Raw genomic sequence first — 17,513 nt, 5'->3', positions numbered from 1 at the left:
CTCATCCTGACCAGCAAGTCAGTGGAAACCCAGTGACAACAGTCCCATCCTCCTTCCTCCCCCTGGGGCCAAAGGGACAGAGGGCTTTAGCCCCCGGAGGGGTCTGGAGGCAGGTGCTGTCTGTGGAGCTGCTGGGCAGCAATTTAATCTTTAGTAATTTTGCCCAGTTCTTCGTGCTCCCCCTGCTGGGCTTTCTCACACGTTGCAGTTGCATTCCTTTGTCCGGACCCTGTACCTTTGGCTTCTGGCAGCCTGGGAAAACAGGAGGGATGGGGCCGGGGCAGCAGAGTGGTGAACATTCCCTGCTGACATGGACTGCTGGGCCACAAATGTCCAGCTGTTAGCGGCCTCCTCCTCCTTTCCTTTTCCAACCTCCTCACATCCTCCTCCTCCTCTTCATCCCGCTGCCGCCTCTCCCCAGGCGCCTGGGTCTCTGCCCTCACCAGTGCTGACCGACTTTTGCGGGGCTTAAGTATAACTTGCCAAAATCTTTATTCTTTCGATATTTGCAGATATGTGCCACTGTTTCCAACTTTTCATCAACAAAAAGGCCTTTCCAACTCCTTCCAAATTAGAAGACCAGGTGGTGACACACAGCACCTCTGGACATTCCCCCTGTGCGGGGCCGGAGGCGGGCCGGGCCCTGGGACTGCTCTCAGATGAGAAGCGGCCGCCGAGCTCCCCGCTCCAGAGACCCACAGGAACCTTTGTAACTAACCCCACCCCCAGGGAAGGCTAGGAACGCCGGAGCCCGCGCTGGGGGCTGCCGGGGGACCAGGCCCGGCTGGACACTGCGCCAGGCTCGCTGAATGGAGAAGAAGGGAGCTCGGCCCACGCCGGCCGGCCAGAGCGACGAGGCCCAGAGGGGCGAGGGCGCTCAAGCCCACTGGCCCAGCTGCTCCTGGGGGGAGCTTTCCTGCCCCTCCCCTCCTCTGCTCCTTCCTGCATGGACTTCTGCCGTTCCTGCTCCTGCTCCAGAAGCCGCCGCCACCGCGCTTGCCTTGCCCCCTCTTTTTGGCCCCTCCCCGTTTCCTAGGATCCGCATTTGGGTGGACTCTGCCCCAGGAGCTTGGCAGGGCGCAGGGCCTCTTCTGGCCTCTCTCCTCTCTCTCTCCATCCACTGTGCCCCTCGGGCCACACCGATACACTCGGTGCCATGTGTCTGTGCCGCAAACGAGCACCTGCCCGCTCACTTCTGGACTTTGCTCTCCCTGGTTGTCGTGCCCTGTGCTCCTGGCCAGCCCTAAGCCCCACCGGGCCACCTCTCCTCGCCCCTCCCGTCACTTACACTCCAGCCCCTGGGCTGCGTACTCATCGCGCCCTACGTATTTCATGTCCTTGCTCTTTGTGAGGGGCGGGCCCGGCTCAGTGACCTGTGCTGCTCTGTATGGTGCCGTGTGTAAGAATAAACCCATTGGAATACTCGTGTCTCGGTTCCTTCCCGACCCGCCGCCCAGGCCTGACCCAGTGCTAGGGCTGCCCAGGAGAGGGAGGAGTAGGGAAGGGTGGGGAACTGCAGGCGGGCTTTTCGCCCCAAAAGGCCCCAGACCTCTAACACTCCTCTTCTTTTCTCTTCCAGTCTCGAAAAGGTGCTGACCTGGACCGGGAGAAGAAGGCTGCTGAGTGCAAAGTAGACAGCATTGGTAGCGGCCGGGCCATCCCCATCAAGCAGGTCAGCACTCTGTCTCCTCTTGGGCCAGGATGTGTCTCCCCAGTGCCTACCAGGACTACCTTTTAACCAAGAGACGGTGATTCTGGTCTGAAGCTTGAGGCCCAACAAACCTGGTTCCTAAACAGTTGTCTTCCCTCCTCATCACCACCGGAGGGCAGCAGAGAACCACTTGCCGCCTTCAATTGGCTTCCAAACCTGATGGTTCTTTGGTACACACAATCTGTAGAGGGGGGCCTCCTGGTCTCTGGGCTAAGGAAAAGAGTTGAGAGCAGTAATATAAGAGATTGGGCATGGTGGCACATGTCTGTAACCCCAGGACTTGGGAGGCAAAGGCTTGGTTTGTGTAAGGAATCCTGGGGCAATCTCAGCTACAAGGCATGGCCATGACCCTGTTTTAAAAACACAGTCCACGCCAAGCAGTGGTGGCGCACGCTTTTAATCCCAGCACTCAGGAGGCAGAGGCAGGCGGAGCTCTGAGTTTGAGGCCAGCCTGATCTACAAAGCAAGTTCTAGGACAGCCAGAGCCAAACAGTGAAACCCTGTCTCAGAAAACTAAAAAACAACAACAAAGCCGGACAAAAGAGCGTGAGAACGAGCAGTACTGAGGGATGGTCCCATCTGGGATTTATCGGTGCAGTTCTACCATTGTGAGCGTCTCTTGTTACTTTTTTTCTTTCTCATCTACTGATTCCAGTTACTGACTGTTGCCCATACGCATATGAGTTTAAGGCTCACTGCTTAGGCAGCCTGTCTGGGTTCATCCCTGAAGAAAAGGGGTTCTCCTCCCTCAGTAGCATCCTGTCATGTCCAGAAGACACTGTCTTGGTCATCTGGTTCTTAGAAAGAATCTTCCTGCCCCTTCTTCTGTTGTGTTCCCTAAGCCTTAAGTGTAGGGGTTGTGTTATAGATATCCCATTTAGGGCTGGGCATTCCATGGTCATTTATTCTCTGTGCAAATGGAAACTTCTTGGGTGGGGTAGGGTGAGATTGTATTTATCAAGAAGGCATATGAATTTCTGTACCTTCTCCTAAAGAAAAGAATTTAGTAGTGCTGTCACTGTCTGCCCTCTCTACACCTCCCCGAGAGCACTAGGTCATCCAAGCCTCCTAGTGAGGATGCTGTGCTGGCAAAGGCATGGGTGGTGAAAGTGGTCGTGCATGTGTTGAGCAGGAGCTCTGTCCAGCTCCAGCGCTCCTGAGTGCAGGGTGACATTTGAGTGCGCAGGCACCTGCTAGGAGTTAAGTGTGCCAAATGGACCGTTCTTGGTACTGGTGTGGTACAGATCTTTCAAGTATTTGGTGGCTACAGAGAGACATGTTTAATCCTTCCAGGGATTTGTGAGTCCATTTGCAGTGTGAGCTATTGGGGGCAGGCCAGTCCCTGTGTCTGCATCACGTGTTAAGGTGGGAGGGGGCGATTCTGATGCTCTGTGTAGGTGCGTATATAGAAGAAAGCATCCCAGGAGGCTTATAAGGGCCCAGAGGATAGAGCAGGGAGCCACACGATCCACCCTGTTCTCTCTCCTGCTTTCTCTTCTTCATCCCCGGGGTGACTGAATTTATGCCTGGCAGGGACCGTTCCAGTTGGGTCAGTCTCCTGGGAGGGGAGTCACCTGAGAAGGCTGAGAGATAGAATGGCAGCAGTGAGAGTCCCCTGCCTCCTCCTGACCCTCAGTATGCCAGCGTGTTCCTGTGTTCACAGAATCATGACACAGGATCCTGTTTATGGCTTCATCCCTGGAGTCCTGGGCTTTGTGGTACACTCTGGATGCAGCCCACTCGCCTGCCTGTGTGGAAGTAGGAGGCTGAGGGTGGCAGGTGCTCTCATAGTGGTGGTGGTGTTATTATACACACCCAAACACGTTTGATGAGTGAATGAGAACACTTGTCTCAGCTCCCACTCTCTTTTCTGTCTGGGGGTTGCAGTAGCTGAGGTTGGATTATTTGTTCTCTGAGTCCCCCACATGCAGGGGTGGAGGGAAGAGGCAGTCCTGTCAACTTGCAGTCTGGAAGCCAGGTGGTCACTTGTTTGTTACATTCCCTGATCTTCTTGGAAAGGTCCCTCCTGCATTGAGGCCCTGGTAGCTGTCTGGCCTAGTGTCTGTCTTTTGTGCTGAAGATGAGGTCGCTCATCTTTGGTCCACCTGCAGAGGTGGGGGGGCTGCCCATTCAGGAGGCCCTGCCCATAAGGGAGGGGGACCAATGCTCTCCTCAGGTGCACCCTTGCATCCCTCCTGGGTGTATTCCAGTCTCACCAGCCCATCAGGTCTCACCCTGCCACATTCGTGGTCCCTCCCCTTCCCCGCCCTCCTGTCCCGTGCTCCCCATTTCGGTTCCTTCCCCTCCCCCATAGCTCCTGCTGGGAGTGGAGATTGCTTTTCAGTTGCCATTTGCATTCCCAATCAATCCGGACTCCGCAATTAAGTCGGCTGGCGGAGCTGGGAGGGAGGCGGCGGCGGGAACGGGTCCTCTGGGGGCTGTCGCCTCCGCACTGCTCCCATTCCGCCCCAGATTGCTTCCTGCTCCGTGGTGCGCAGCCGGCCGGCCAGGGAGGGAGCGGGAACCCCCGCAGCTTCTCTCCCTCCTAGAACTCGGGCTGGAGGGTGGAGGGTTTGGGCCAGGGCCACTCTACCGCCCTCTAGCCCGTTGGCGAGCCCTGGGCGCCACACCCACGTCCTTTACTAACGAGCCTCATTAAGCGGAAGGGAGTCTGGCCTTCTGTTGGGCGGTAAGGGCTTCGCTCCTGAGCTGCCTCCGCAGCAGTCTGACTTCTGCCCTCCTTGCCAGGTGGAAGAGGACCTGCGTAGGTCCGGTGGTCTTAAGGCTGCTCTGACCCAGACAGGCTCAGAGCTGTTGTGGATTTTGGATGTTCCTAGCCAGCTGGTAGCACGGAGGGGAGCTGGGCCCGGGGATTAGAGGCAGAGGGTTCAGGTGTGTGAAGCCTGGCACTGGAGGCTGAATAAGAGGAGAGCCCTGTGATGACCAACATCAAGAAAGTTTTGATTCCCCCCATTCTCCCAGGAGATTCTGCACCCTGCTGTCCGCCTGGCTTCCTTCCCTCTGCTTTCCTGTTAGTTGTCTGTCCTCAGAGACTGCTTGCCCTTAGGGCCCATTGCTGTGGGTCTAGGAGAGGAAGTAACTTGGCTCTCTTCTGCTTCTACCGCTGGCCTATGACAGGGACATTGTAGCCACAGACACAGACAATGTGACTGGGGGACGGATGCTTTTAAAAAATTATCTCAGGCTGTCTGCCTTCAGAAGCTCCATTTGAGGGTAGGGTCTCACCATCAGAAAGCAGGGTATGTCCTCAGATGCAGCGAGTACCTTTGCATCTCCTGTAGTGACATTTGTCTCTTGAGGGTGGCAGGAGGAGGAGGAGGAGGAGAGTTATCAAAGATAGGACTTGTTGAAAGTAGGAGCTGGGAACTAAAGCTGTTCAGGCTTTCCTGGTTGAGCACCCTTCCTCAGCTTCCAGTTTGCCCCCTGGTGGCCAGGGGTGAGAACATTTGTAAATCCTAAATCGCGTTTTATGTCGTCTAGGCTGGCCGGCCCTTAACTTGTCTTCAGCCTCAACCTCTCAAGCCCCCCTCAACCACAGGCACCGCCACCATACTCACTCCTTAACTAGCGTTCTAATCTCACCCGCTAGATCTAGAAGGACTCGGGGAAGAGTGTGGATGAATCTGGTATTGGCCGGCTCTTTGGCATTCCTCCAAGGCAGTTTACTGGCTGGCTGAGGGCAGGGCCCACTGTTTGCCTCCATGTCTGTGCGTTATCACCTTTCATCCCCTCGGGGAGCCCGGAATACACCTTCCTGCTGTGCCAGAAATGTCTCTCATAACTCCGCCCACCGAATCCACCTCATTCTTCCTCCTACCTGTACGGAGTTGGGGGGTTTGAGGACCCACCCACCTGGTGTCCATCTGTACTCTTCGTGTTCCCAGCTGTTTTCATGTGCTATGGTCGTGGACTGGTTTGGAGCAGTCCTGAGACCTCTTTAAGGGCCTGTTAGAGTAGTAGGTTTCTCCCAGGGAGGGAGGGAGGAAGAAAGGCTGTGGTGGGTATTACCCATCCGGATCTATGTCCTGCCTTCATCTTTGCACAGCCACACAGCACAGTCTTGGGGGGAAGCGCTTTTTTCCCAGTTCTTCTAACAGATACTTCCAGTGTTCGCTGCGGCCCAGGTATCGTGCTAGGCTACGAGTGCTCAGCAAACAAAACCCACACAAATGTCCTCGTGCTGCTCGTGGGCCTTGCTCTTGCCCTTACTTATGGGACTTCCACATTTGAAGAGCATATCATGCCATACCTTGTGGTATAGGTTTGTAATCCCAGCTATTCAGGAGGCTGATGCAGGAGGGCTCACCTAGGCTACAGAATGAGTTTGAAGCCAGGCTAGGGAATTTAGTCAGCGCCTGCTATAAAAAGGAAACTGCTTAGTGGTAGAGCACTTACAAACCAAACCCCTGTACTGGGCGTGGGGGCGGGCAGCAGGGGCAGCTGACTGACTGGCTCAGGTGGCTGAGATGGAAGGCTTGGACTTCTTGGTGCCTAGCATGAGGTCTAGAGCCTTGGGACAGTTAAGGGATTTTCCTGTCCTATATTGGTGCTCTCTCAGGTGGTAAAAGGCCAGAAGCCTCTGTAGCTGTCCTTTTCCTTTCTTGTAGAGCCTTCTAGATTAGCAGCTGCTCAAACGGCCTCCCCTGGATGGCCACTGAAAGCAGAGCCTGTGGGAAATGCCCTCCTGTCCTCCTAACGCACTTGAAGGCCTTTAACCCCTCCGCTCAGGTGCAGTGGTTTCAGCAGAAAGCAGGGTGAGGATTTGGTTGCTTAATCACATGGTCTTCCCGTGCTAGGCTGGCTCCTGGTCTTGAGTGAGGTCCCGGATATCAGAATTTAGAGACCTTTGGGCAGGTCTGTGGTCTGAACCCTGACCTTGGGGTGTAGTGTTCCACATGCTGACTCCTGGTCTATAATTGTACCTCTCTTCTTAGGGGATCCTGCTAAAGAGGAGTGGCAAGTCCTTGAACAAGGAGTGGAAGAAGAAGTATGTGACACTCTGTGACAACGGGTTGCTTACTTACCACCCCAGCCTGCACGTGAGTCCAGAAGATGGGGTGGGGATGAGGGGAGAGACAGAGTAAGGACTCCCGGTGATCTCATGGATTCTCTTTGAGAATGCACCATACTTCTGTAGTGTGGGAAGAGCACAAGACCCAGGTTTTGCCTTTCCTATAAAGCAAGCTCTCCACCAATTATGCTAAGCTGAGGTGTTATGGCCAGCTTACCCCTCCTTGGCCAGTCAGGCTCTGTGTCCCGTGTAACTATAGTACTTCTGTGGCCAAGGGCATGTATATTCCCAAACAAGTATCTGTAGCTGACCATGGCATGAGGAACACTGGGCTGCTGGGCCAGTGATGATGGGTGAGCCTGGATGTTGAGTTCGGCCTAGGAGGAGTAGAAAGGTCTGGAGCACACATGGTCTGTGCCCAGCAGTGCGGGCATGGGTGTTGGAGTGATCATCATGTGGCCCCTGTGGCAGCTCTCCCCACCTCCTTCCTTCTCCTCCCCTCACTGCGTGGCTCCAGCTCACAGCTGTCACCAGAATCCATCTCTGTCACCACCCCACTGTGGGGCTAATGAGTTCTCCTGTGAAGCCCCTCGAGCACAGCACGTGGGCCAGCCCCACCTCCCCCCGACCCCCGCTCAAAAGCTCTGGGCTTGCCTCAGAGGGTCCCTAGCCCATCTTTAAATCACAGGATGTCAGGGAAGTCCTGCCCCACAGGTTCCAGGGTTTGCATTTCCTGGCCATTACGTGGTCCTAAGAGGCCTACCCAGATAACCCTCCAGAGAAAGAGGCCTGGTGTGGATGTAGGCCTGGACAGAACAGGCCTTGGGAGGTCTCCATTCAGTCCAGTCTGCAGCGAGTGATTCCCATCTTCCCCTCTGCTGATTCCTTGGGGTACTGGCCTTTCTGCTTAGCACAGGGAACATTGGTTAAGTTAATCCTCTTAGTTCCTGTGCCAGAATGCCAGGTGGTTGTGGTCCCTGAGAGACAAAGGGCCACATCCATTTATTACAGCAGCTGCCCTTCTCACCTCGACCCCGTTTCTCACACAGCCCTCGTCCTTCTCCCATGCCCTCAGAAGACAACAGGAGGCAGTTGGCTAATTCAGGTGGCACTGACTGCAGAGATAAAAGGCGTCTTAGGCCAACGGTGCCCTCTGCTGGTACAAGGCCTCTCCATGGAACCCTGCACCCAGGGAGGGCTGGAGGAATGTGTGCTAGACAGACCGTAGATTCAGAGTGTTCCCTACAAAAGGGATCTGAGGGGTCCTCCCTAGTTGCAGGAGAAACTGGACTATGTGTTGAGACCCAGGAACATGCCAGCGCCTGCCAGCTCTCTCGTCATGTTTCACCCTCTGTCTACTGGGCAGGTTGGCATATGTTCTCTGTAGTTTACATCTGGACCAAGCGCTTGAGAACTAGCTGACTAGGACACCTGCCTTCCTCCTGCCTACATCCTCAACACTGTCTTTCTGGTTGTGCAACTATGGCTGGGTGTGGGGGTCTGTCCCTTTTCTTGTTCCTTGTACTGGAAAGTGAGGGGAGCCAGGGCGAAGAGCGGTGGAGACGGGGGTGGGGGGCGCTCAGTTGTATCAAGCTAAGTTCTGGTTTTGGAACCAGAGGGAAAGAGGGAAGGTAGTAGGAACATCATTCCTACAGCTACAGCTGGAAAGTAGTGGCTCAGCGGGTTTGTAGCGCATTCTAGCCACCCAGCTAGTAATTGAACGGAGATGAGGATCCATTGTCATCAGTATTACCTGGACTTGCCAGTGCATACCGAGAACACCTACCTCTGAGACTGGCTGCAAAAGCCAGAACAGAGTAAGCAGGTAAAGCTGCCAGGGACCTGGTTGGGCATCCAAGTCTCCCAGGTCCTCCCGAAGCTGAACTGTGCTCAGAGGCCTGTGACAGGACCTGGGCCCGGGGCCTCCAGGCCTGCCCAGGGTGAACTCCTGAGAGATGACAGCCACTGACCTAGTAGTCTCTTGGATTCTAACCCTCCAGGTCCCCTTGGGCTCTGTGAGGATTGTGTGGCTATATCTCAAACTGTATCACTTGGTCAGACAGCTAAAGAGCTGGTTCCACCATCACATCCATCACATTGGATGTCAGGGGGTACTGACATAGCAGTCAGCCTGGCCTTCCCTGTAGATTCATCTTCTCATCAGAGTTGCTAGTTCCCTTGAAAGCTTCCTCTTGGACACAGCAAGGCCTGGTTTATTTCTAGGTTTATTACTTTCGTGCTTGACCTGCCCTGTGGCTTTGGCTTGTCCATCCTCTCCTTGCTCTCTCCTCTGTTTTCCATCTGCCACCTTCCTCAGACCTCAGAAGTGTGTTAACTCAGTAGTGACCTAGCAGTCTAACCTGCAAGAGTCATAGGTCCCTCGGATGCTGGAACCTTAATCTCGACAGTGAAAGAAAAGGCCCCAACAATTCTCAGCCTTGATTGGGTCTGCTGGCTTCCCTGAAGGGGACAGGTCTCACTTGAGAGCCAGGACCACAGTGTCTAAGCCTCTTCTAGTAATGGAAGCGGCTAGGCCCAGCATGTGGAGCATGAGTTGGTGGGCAGGCCGCAAGCTTCGTGCCCGAATCTCGCCTGGCCCAAGAGAGCCTGCCACAGTCTCCCCCATTTTGCAGCCAGCGGAGCCATTCACACAATCACCTTCTGTTAATTCTATCTGCAACATCAATTAAATTGTTTGTAGAAACTAATTGAATGTGGCTTAATCACACATCTTAATAGCTTTCCACGCTCTGAACTCGTTGTTAATTCCAGTAATAAAACGAGATGAGAACGCTGGCTGGGTAATTAGCGAGGAGGCTGGGGAAGAAATTGCTGTTTGATGGTGGGTAATAAAGGCAGCCGTGGTGACCGCTCTCCTGAGCAGCCGCTGCCACCACCATGCTCCCTGTTCTGCTGACGGAGGGAAACGCTATTGCTCTCTGCCTGAGGTCCCTGTTCCTGCTGGTGCTCCTCCAGGCTCCTCACCATGCCCTCCAAGCCCAGGCTGCATCAGACAGCCCACCACTCAGCCCAAACTTCTGAGGGTTTCTTCCTGCCTAAGCCACAGGATATGGTATAGTCAGATGCAGAAGTTGGGCAGTCTTTTCTGTGCTAGCCAGCTATTGGCTCCTTGGCCTTGAATAAAATCCCCTGTGTAGCTCTTGTTCTTGGCCTAGGGTCATTTTCTCGTGCCACATCCCAGCTTTGGGCATCTCAGAGCTTGAGTAGGGCCTGAAAACTGTTATAATTGCTGTGACCTCCTTGCGAACTGGAGCAACCCAAGCCCCTCCCTCAGGAGAGGGACTACAGCTGGGCCTTTGGCCCAGCCAGCTGTTGGCAGTTGTCTGGAGCAGCCGATGCAAGATGTTATATAGAAGGACTGAAGATGTGAACAAGAACCAGAGCTCAGTGTGTCCAGAGACTGAAATCTAGAGATGAGCACATGGAGAACCAAGCCTGGAGTGGAGGGAGAGAGAAAGGTTACATACTAGACACTAAAGTAAAGACCAGAGGACCAAAACTGCCTGGTGGGGCAGAGAATGGTCAAGTGAGGCAGTCTGTGGGCGTACGACCTTGAGGCCAGAAGTGTCGAGGTCCTCATGGGTTGGAGGCTATTCTCTTTGATTTCTTGGTAGATTTTTCTAGGAATCCAAAAAGATGAGCAAGATCTTAGAACAACTGTGCCTGAGCCAGGCCTTGTCACAGCAAGAGACAAAGCAGGAAGGCACAGACACAGATCAAGACGCAGTGGAGGCAGGGATTAAAACTCAGCCCTCAACACACCTTGGAGGAGCAGCAGTAGGTTGGGTTTTATATCTGATCAATACAATTTTAGATTCTTCTCTCAGGAAGTTACATAGCACCAAGGGAGGAATTTTTGTCATACAGTATGGAGATTGAGAGCTTGGAACTATCTTCATGTAGAAGCCAAAGCAGTCTGGAGAGAGAGAGGGGAAGTTGTAGTCAAAGCCAGGCTCCAGGTCAGGTCTAGCTTTAACCAACAGCTGCAGGGACAGAGGGTTCTGTAGTCTTTAGCCTGCAGGCAAGCTTAAGCTGTCACCTGTGAAGCACAGCCTTGGGAATCTGCAAACCTGGGCTTGGTCCAGCTCCATTACCTACTGTGATCTTGAGCGGATTAACATTCCTAAGCCTCAGCTTCTTTACCTCCAACATAGGGCAAAGAACGCTCTGGAGTCTGAGACAGGAGGATTGCCGTGAGTTGAGCCTGGAAATGCCTCACTTAGCTAGTTGGAATTTGAAATATACCGATAAATTAATTAACTGTATATATTGTACATAACGCACAACCCAGGGATGGGCAAATAACAGTCTGATGATGACAGAAAATCCACGGTATGTGTTGATGCTTTCCCAAGTCCATCGGAAAAAGTTCAAGACTGTCCTATAAACTATTCAACAAATTGTCATCCGGGGCCATCCTAAGGGCTGATTATTCCTCAGTGCCCAACTTGTGATAGGAGCATCATGGAAACTTGGAACTGCTCTGTCCTTAGCTCAGAATTCGTTGTTTCCCTCCTCAGCCACACAGGTGCCCTATCTATCTCTTTACCACCTAAGCCATGGCCTTGAGCCTAAGTGCTTGGCTCTAGAGCCTATTTTGGGGCACTGTGAAGACTTGAGTGTGATCTAGATTTGGAGACTTGGTTGGGCCTCAAAAACCTGCTTTGAGACTAAGTGTGTGTCTTCATTGCCCCCCCCAACCCCCCCATTAGCAGTGAGGGAAGAGTCTTGGGTAGTACTGGAGACAAGCTGCTGAGGAGAGCAGCAGCTTCTAATGCATCTTCTGTCGTCTGTGCACCTTTAGGATTACATGCAGAACATCCATGGCAAGGAGATTGACCTCCTCCGGACAACCGTGAAAGTGCCAGGGAAACGCCTGCCCCGAGCCACACCTACCACAGCCCCAGGCACCAGTCCCCGTGCCAATGGCTTGGCCATGGAGCGGAGTAACACACAGCTGGGTGGAGGCACAGGTGAGGTGGCTACTGTGAAGGAGAGTGGGGAGTTTCAGAAATGGAGGAGTGGATGTGAATGGGCCTAGCACGACAGGCTACTTCTCAGCCTAGACATCAGAGCTGCGAACATGCTCACCAGCCAAGGTCCCACTTTGAAGATCCTCTCCACCAGGAGTCATGTCCTGTATGCAGACCTAACAGTGATAGTTGAGGTAGCTGTGGCTATCAGGTGGGGATTGGGAGCCTTGGGATTGGATGTGGGGACAGCTAGTGATCCTTGGCCTGCCTCCCTGCAGTTTAGCTAAGGCAGGCCAATGACTCACTTGCCACAGGAGTGGGTAGAATTGCCTGGGCTTACCCAGGCAGCCACCTCAGGTGTAGTAGATGCAGGGCCTCTGCACAGAAAGTACTGGGTCTAAACCCAGTGGTTTGGGAGGGCAGGAGAACTGTCCTCTGTCCACCATGGGGAATGGAGAGTCCAGGACCATGAGTAGACAGTTATGTCTGGGTAGCTTTTCTATGCCTGTGTTCTTTCCTGTGTGGGGGTGTGTTTGTGCTTGTGTATGTTTGTGAGGAAGAGTGAAAGTGTCTACCAGGACCAGAGGCATCCAGATTCTCCTGAGAATGAAGTTGCAGACAGTTGTGAATCACCTGATGTGGGTGCTGGGAATCAAACCCAGGACCTCTGGAAGAACAGAGGTGCTTTTAATCACGAAGTCATCTTCTGGTCCCTGGCTGTACTCTTACTCTTCATGTAACAGTGTGGTCTCAAGGAAGGCCCTCTGTCCCAGGTCCTAGTGCCGTTCACTCTCCCTGGACCTTTTTTCTTCTCCTCACTCACTTTCTTTGCTCCTAGACCTGCCCTGGATTTCTGGACCCTTCTGCAGGGTTTAATGTCCTCAGTTGTCCTGACTCTCCTGAGACTGCTGCTCAGGACACAGGTGGTTTACCAGTGCTGACCCTGTGCCTTGCCCCAGAGGCCCACTCATAAAAGTACCAATTTTCCCCTGAGATGTGCCATCTTGCCGAGGGTGTAAGATGGGGAGTTCTTTTTACATGATAGGAGGGCGTCTTAGATACTGAGAGAACATAGATAGGCCTAAGGACAAACTCCAAACAATAAAAAACTGTTCGCTGTAAATGCTGGTGGGATTTGAACCTAGGGCCTTGTGCACATTAAGTAAATAATCTACCAATGAGCTATACTCTACCGCCCTCTAAAAATGGTCCTTGTTTGGAGCAAGGTACTTTATTTGTGGCTGGTTTCTTGTGAGTGAGCTGGAGGTGTGGGGAGAGCTGAAAGAGGGACCTAATGTCATCAGTTATCTGTGCCAGCACGGTGGTTGTCTCTGACCTGGGCACCAGGGCCACAGCAGCGTGTGGAGATTACCATCCTGTTTCCATGAGAAAACAAGGACTGAGAGGTGCACTAATCTGACTGTAAAATCCTGTAGGTATGGGATCTGGGATTTACTCTGTTGCTTCCGTTAAGCACATGAGCCAGAAATGGGGAGGCCTTGAAATGTATACAGGGAGAACTCTGGACAGTGGAAAGGGAACAGGCCAAGGAAGCAGTCTACCTATGGGAGTTATTTGCTGATAGCCTGCTAAATAGGATGGGCTGTAGAGGCTGGCCTTGATGGCAGAAATATTGGGTCATATGCTGTCCTCAGTGCTGAACCACTAGGGTGTCTCCCAGGGATCCCTATCTGGCCAGCCTCATCATGGGGTTCTTGTTGGTACCACAGGAGGTAGGGAGTAAAGTGGCCAAAAAGCAGACCTGTCTTTGAAGATGGGTAGTGAGAGAAAAACTGGAGTATTCCCCAAAAAATGGAAGAAGCAAGATGCCTCTGGCCTGTCCCATCCCAGTCTGGGCCCACCCACCTAGCCTTCACCTAGGATGCCGCAGTGGAATGCAGGAGGGAGCCCCAGCAGCTCACTCCTCTAATTACGGCACCCACACACAGAAACACATGGATGACGCTTCCTAAGCACGAGTTCCTCCTGCCGCATGCTGACACCAACCCTCATGCACACTCACACATGTCTCTCGCTCACCGGGCGATGTTAACATCTCATTATCTTTGTTACTGTAATTACATTATCCGCTGCTTTATGCAGAATTATCCTCGGAGGACTAATTGATGGCTCCATGTTTAATTCATTAATCATTAGCATCAAATTCGACAATTACAGTGCACACTGATTGTGGGATTGCAGGCGTAATGAGGGGAGAATTAACAAAGAAAAGGAAAGCACTTTCCTTCCCTCAGGGTTTGAGTTGGGGCCTTGGGGAGGAAGTTGGGCCTATGATACCTTTGGTCCAGGCAAGGGATTAGGGGGTCCTGTTTGGAATCCAGAAGGCATAGGGACTAGGAAGAAGTAGGGAAAAGTAAGGGGCCTCCAATGTTTAGGGAGGGGACCTCTGAGACCTGAGGATGGGAGCTGAAGCCTGGGTACCACGTTCATGTTACAAGCCCTTACTGTGTCCAGTCATTATGTAGCAATGGGAAGGGTAGCATCAAGCTCATCTCTGCCTTGAAGAGCCACTCTGCAGAGCATTTGCAGCATGCCCCCCCCCTTCCTCTTACAGCTGCCTCAGCTCTGTGCTTCCTTAGACATCCAGAAACCCAGTCCACATGCTTGGCCTGTCAGGCTGCAAGACCAGCTGTTTGGCATTTCTTTTTGCCTGCCCTTGCCTGCCTCCTCCAGCTTTGGCTGGCTCTAGTTTATCAGCTTGCACTTGAACCTACACACTGGAGTTTCTCAGGAATCCTGAGAACATTTGGGTTTGTGTCCCACCTGTCCTGGGCCATCTGTTGGGTCGTTCCTTCCTAGCCTCATCACCACCCTCAGTCTTGGGGACACTGAAGAAGGAGAAAGAAGCTTCGGTTCCATAAGTGACGCAGGCTTTGTGGCTGTTGCCAGGCCCTATTTAGAAGGCCTCTATCTGGGCCTTGGGTGGAGCCAGGGAGAGCTGAATGTTCATCCTCTTTGCTCGTGGTGGGCTGTGCCTGCCCAGCCTTGAACTCCTCAAGCCTTCGATTCCCCTTGGCTTTGCCTTTCTTCCCTGATGGGAAACGAAAGATTAATTTTCTCCAGCCCAACAGGATAATTACTAATACTAATTAGACATAATTACTTGAATTTGATACACTTATTTCTCGTCAGAATGGCAGCAAAGCTGAGGCAAAGCAAGTGACATGCCGACTGAAGTGCTAGATGCGGGGACCTGAGTGGGGTGTGAGTACGGGGAGTGCCAGGTTGCGGCACTCAGCCTTGGCCAGGAGACCACAAGTGTGGATGACCTTGTGTGCACCCATGCCCCTGCCTCTCCCAGCTCTCAGTCACAGTGATGGCCGTGGTCCTTTATATTCTCGGAGAAAGGAGGATATGAAGGCTAGAAGTCTGCTCCTTCAGGTGTGGAGGCTGCAGGAGGCCTTGGCACGCCCCAGTGAGCCTGACACTACCTAGTGAAGCCCAGGCCCTCCTTTCTGGTAACTAACTGTTCAGCTGGAGTTAACTCAGGCTTTGCCCTGTGACTTGTTTAGCATATTATTTATATGTAGCCCCCACCTGTCCCTCCTCCCAGCCTGATCCTTCCCCTCCCCCAGGTGCCCCCCACTCGGCCAGCAGCGCATCACTGCATTCTGAGCGCTCCCACAGCAGCTCAGCCTGGGCTGGCTTGCTCCCTGAGGGGCTGCACCAGCGCTCCTGCTCGGTTTCCAGTGCTGACCAGTGGAATGAGGCAGCTGCCCTGCCTGCCAGCATGCAGCACCCTGGTGAGTGGTGGCTCTGCCACTTCCCACCTCTTCTGGTATCTGCTGAAAAATCAGAGAGAGAGCGAGAGAGGGCTCCCAAAAGCTGGGAGAGTGATGGGGTGGGGCCCAGCGGAATCCTTCAGGGCTTGTTTCAGATACTATATACTACAGGGCTGGGTACCTTAGGGACTCAGTCCCTTCTCCAGCAGCCAGCTTCTCTGGCCCCAGGCCTACAGGCCTGCCCTCTGTAGTTTCTTCTTCCTGAGCCCTCAAGCATTGCTGGTGGCCCTCCTGCATCCCCATCAGCCCCCTGCACAGTCAGCTCATCAGCCTCTCGGCAGGGGGACAGAGAAGCAGAATAGGGAGATTGGAGGCTGGGGGCTGTACATCATGAGAGACATATCTGGGGGCAGCACTGACCTGCCATTGCAGAGAAGGTCCTAGTCTCTGCAGGGTTGTCCTGAAAGGCTTCTGCCCATGTCCTGCTTCCCTTGACTGGGCCTGATGTCCAAAGAGCTGGAGACTGGCTTTCATCCATCCTGTTTCCTTTGCTCTTCCCAAATATTATCTCCCCCAATCCCATAACTTTTTAGCCACAGACCCTTTCTGCTCTGCTTGCCCACTCTCCTGAGCTCCTACTCACTGGGCAGGGGGTAGGTCACTTTTACTTTTCTTCCAGAGGCGTCTCACAGACCCTTCCCCACTCCCAGTACAAACAGAAAGCCCAGCTACTGTGCTTTGTGCCCAGTAGCCAGAAGAACCCCTACATGTCCCCATCCTGAAGCAAGGCCACCTTGGGGAAAGTAAGCATGGAGCCAGGGCCATTCCCTTGGGTCACCGACCCATGGCCTGTCTGGGCTTTGGTGAAGCCCCTCTGTTGAGTCTGGAAGGAGGTAGTCAGGGAGGGAGGGAGTGTGTCTGCCTCTAATGAAGTTTGACATTTAGTGGTGAGCGCCGGGCGGGGTGTGGGAGCGGAGCTTGATTAGCGCGCTCTAATTGACAGTAATTAGGCAGCTCCCTGATTGTTTCTAATTCTGCTATTAATTGTGAGGAGCGGGGAGTGTGATTGAGGATAAATTTGGTGCGGAGCTACTGGGGCTTCAGCTCCCTGTGAGTTCCCTGGGCCGCCCGCCTTCCACCCCTCCAGGCTGCAGAAGCTCTTGCCTCCCTCTGCTTTATCCCTGCTCTGCCTAAGTTTCCAGCTCTTAGTTCTCCTCCTTCAGGGCAGGAGGCTTTGGGGCTGGGAGGCCTGGGCAGTCCCTGGCCCAGAGAAGGTGCCCTGCACACCCACCTAGAGTGAGCAGGACTGGCTCTCCCCATACCCTGTGCCCAGCTTTCCTCCCTCTTCCCACACATCTCCACCTCTCCCCTCACCAGCCAGTGGCCCAGCTGAGGTACTCAGTTCCAGCCCCAAGCTGGAGCCTCCCCCATCTCCCCACTCCAACCGGAAGAAGCACCGCCGGAAAAAGAGCACCACCGGGACCCCCCGAACAGACGGCCCCAGCAGTGCTGCTGAAGGTTAGGGGGACCCAGAGGTGGGCAGTGGGATATGGGTGTAGTACCGAAAAGCACAGTTGTTTCTGTGATAGACGGAGGAAGCACTCTCTATGAATGATTCCTGAAAAAAGCAGCTCATGACCCCCTGGTAACCTAGACCCTTCACCTTACTGAATCCTTCCTGTTGAGCTGGGCTTGCTTCTGTCATTCCTGGAGAAAGGCAGGCAGCATGAGAGCTTCCAAGACCTGCCGAGAAAGGCTGGTTCTGCGTCTCTTCAGTTAGCCATAAGTGTAATGCGTGCTGAGGACATGAGAGGTTCCTCACAGATGTAGGGTTGGCAGTGCTCTCTGGGGATGTGACGGGTGCCTCACACATGTGCTCTCAGTAGTCAAGATGCTATTCTGACCTTTCTCTGTTGGTCTCTGTCACCATGACACTGCTCCAGCGTCTTCCCAAGCCCCCGTGGGGCGTTCTTTACATAAGTAGCATCTGTGGACTTGCAAGTCCTCATCTGTGTTCTGACTGTTGTGGGGGT

The 17,513-nt window shown here is 53.6% G+C and overlaps 1 protein-coding gene across 7 annotated transcripts in view; it reads left to right on the top strand.

Moving 5' to 3' along the window:
• The window catches only part of Agap3 (ArfGAP with GTPase domain, ankyrin repeat and PH domain 3), a 50,040-nt gene that overhangs the window by 29,095 nt on the left and 3,432 nt on the right, over nt 1-17,513 (top strand). For 3 of the 7 annotated variants that reach the window (XM_038320667.2, XM_038320665.1, XM_038320668.2), the window contains 5 exons: nt 1,580-1,672; nt 6,667-6,771; nt 11,569-11,737; nt 15,334-15,501; nt 16,858-16,998. In XM_038320667.2, coding sequence (XP_038176595.1) covers nt 1,580-1,672; nt 6,667-6,771; nt 11,569-11,737; nt 15,334-15,501; nt 16,858-16,998 — 676 coding nt within the window. Of the gene's footprint in view, nt 1-512; nt 1,423-1,579; nt 1,673-6,666; nt 6,772-11,568; nt 11,738-15,333; nt 15,502-16,857; nt 16,999-17,513 lie in introns of those variants that run through there. The other 4 variants (XM_038320666.2, XM_038320669.2, XM_038320670.1 and 1 more) reach the window with 2 other exon arrangements.

Source organism: Arvicola amphibius, chromosome 2 (assembly GCF_903992535.2).
Source record: "Arvicola amphibius chromosome 2, mArvAmp1.2, whole genome shotgun sequence".
Classification (NCBI taxonomy): domain Eukaryota; kingdom Metazoa; phylum Chordata; class Mammalia; order Rodentia; family Cricetidae; genus Arvicola; species Arvicola amphibius.
Note: the sequence above shows the minus strand (reverse complement) of the source record. Positions and strands in the feature narration are given on the sequence as shown.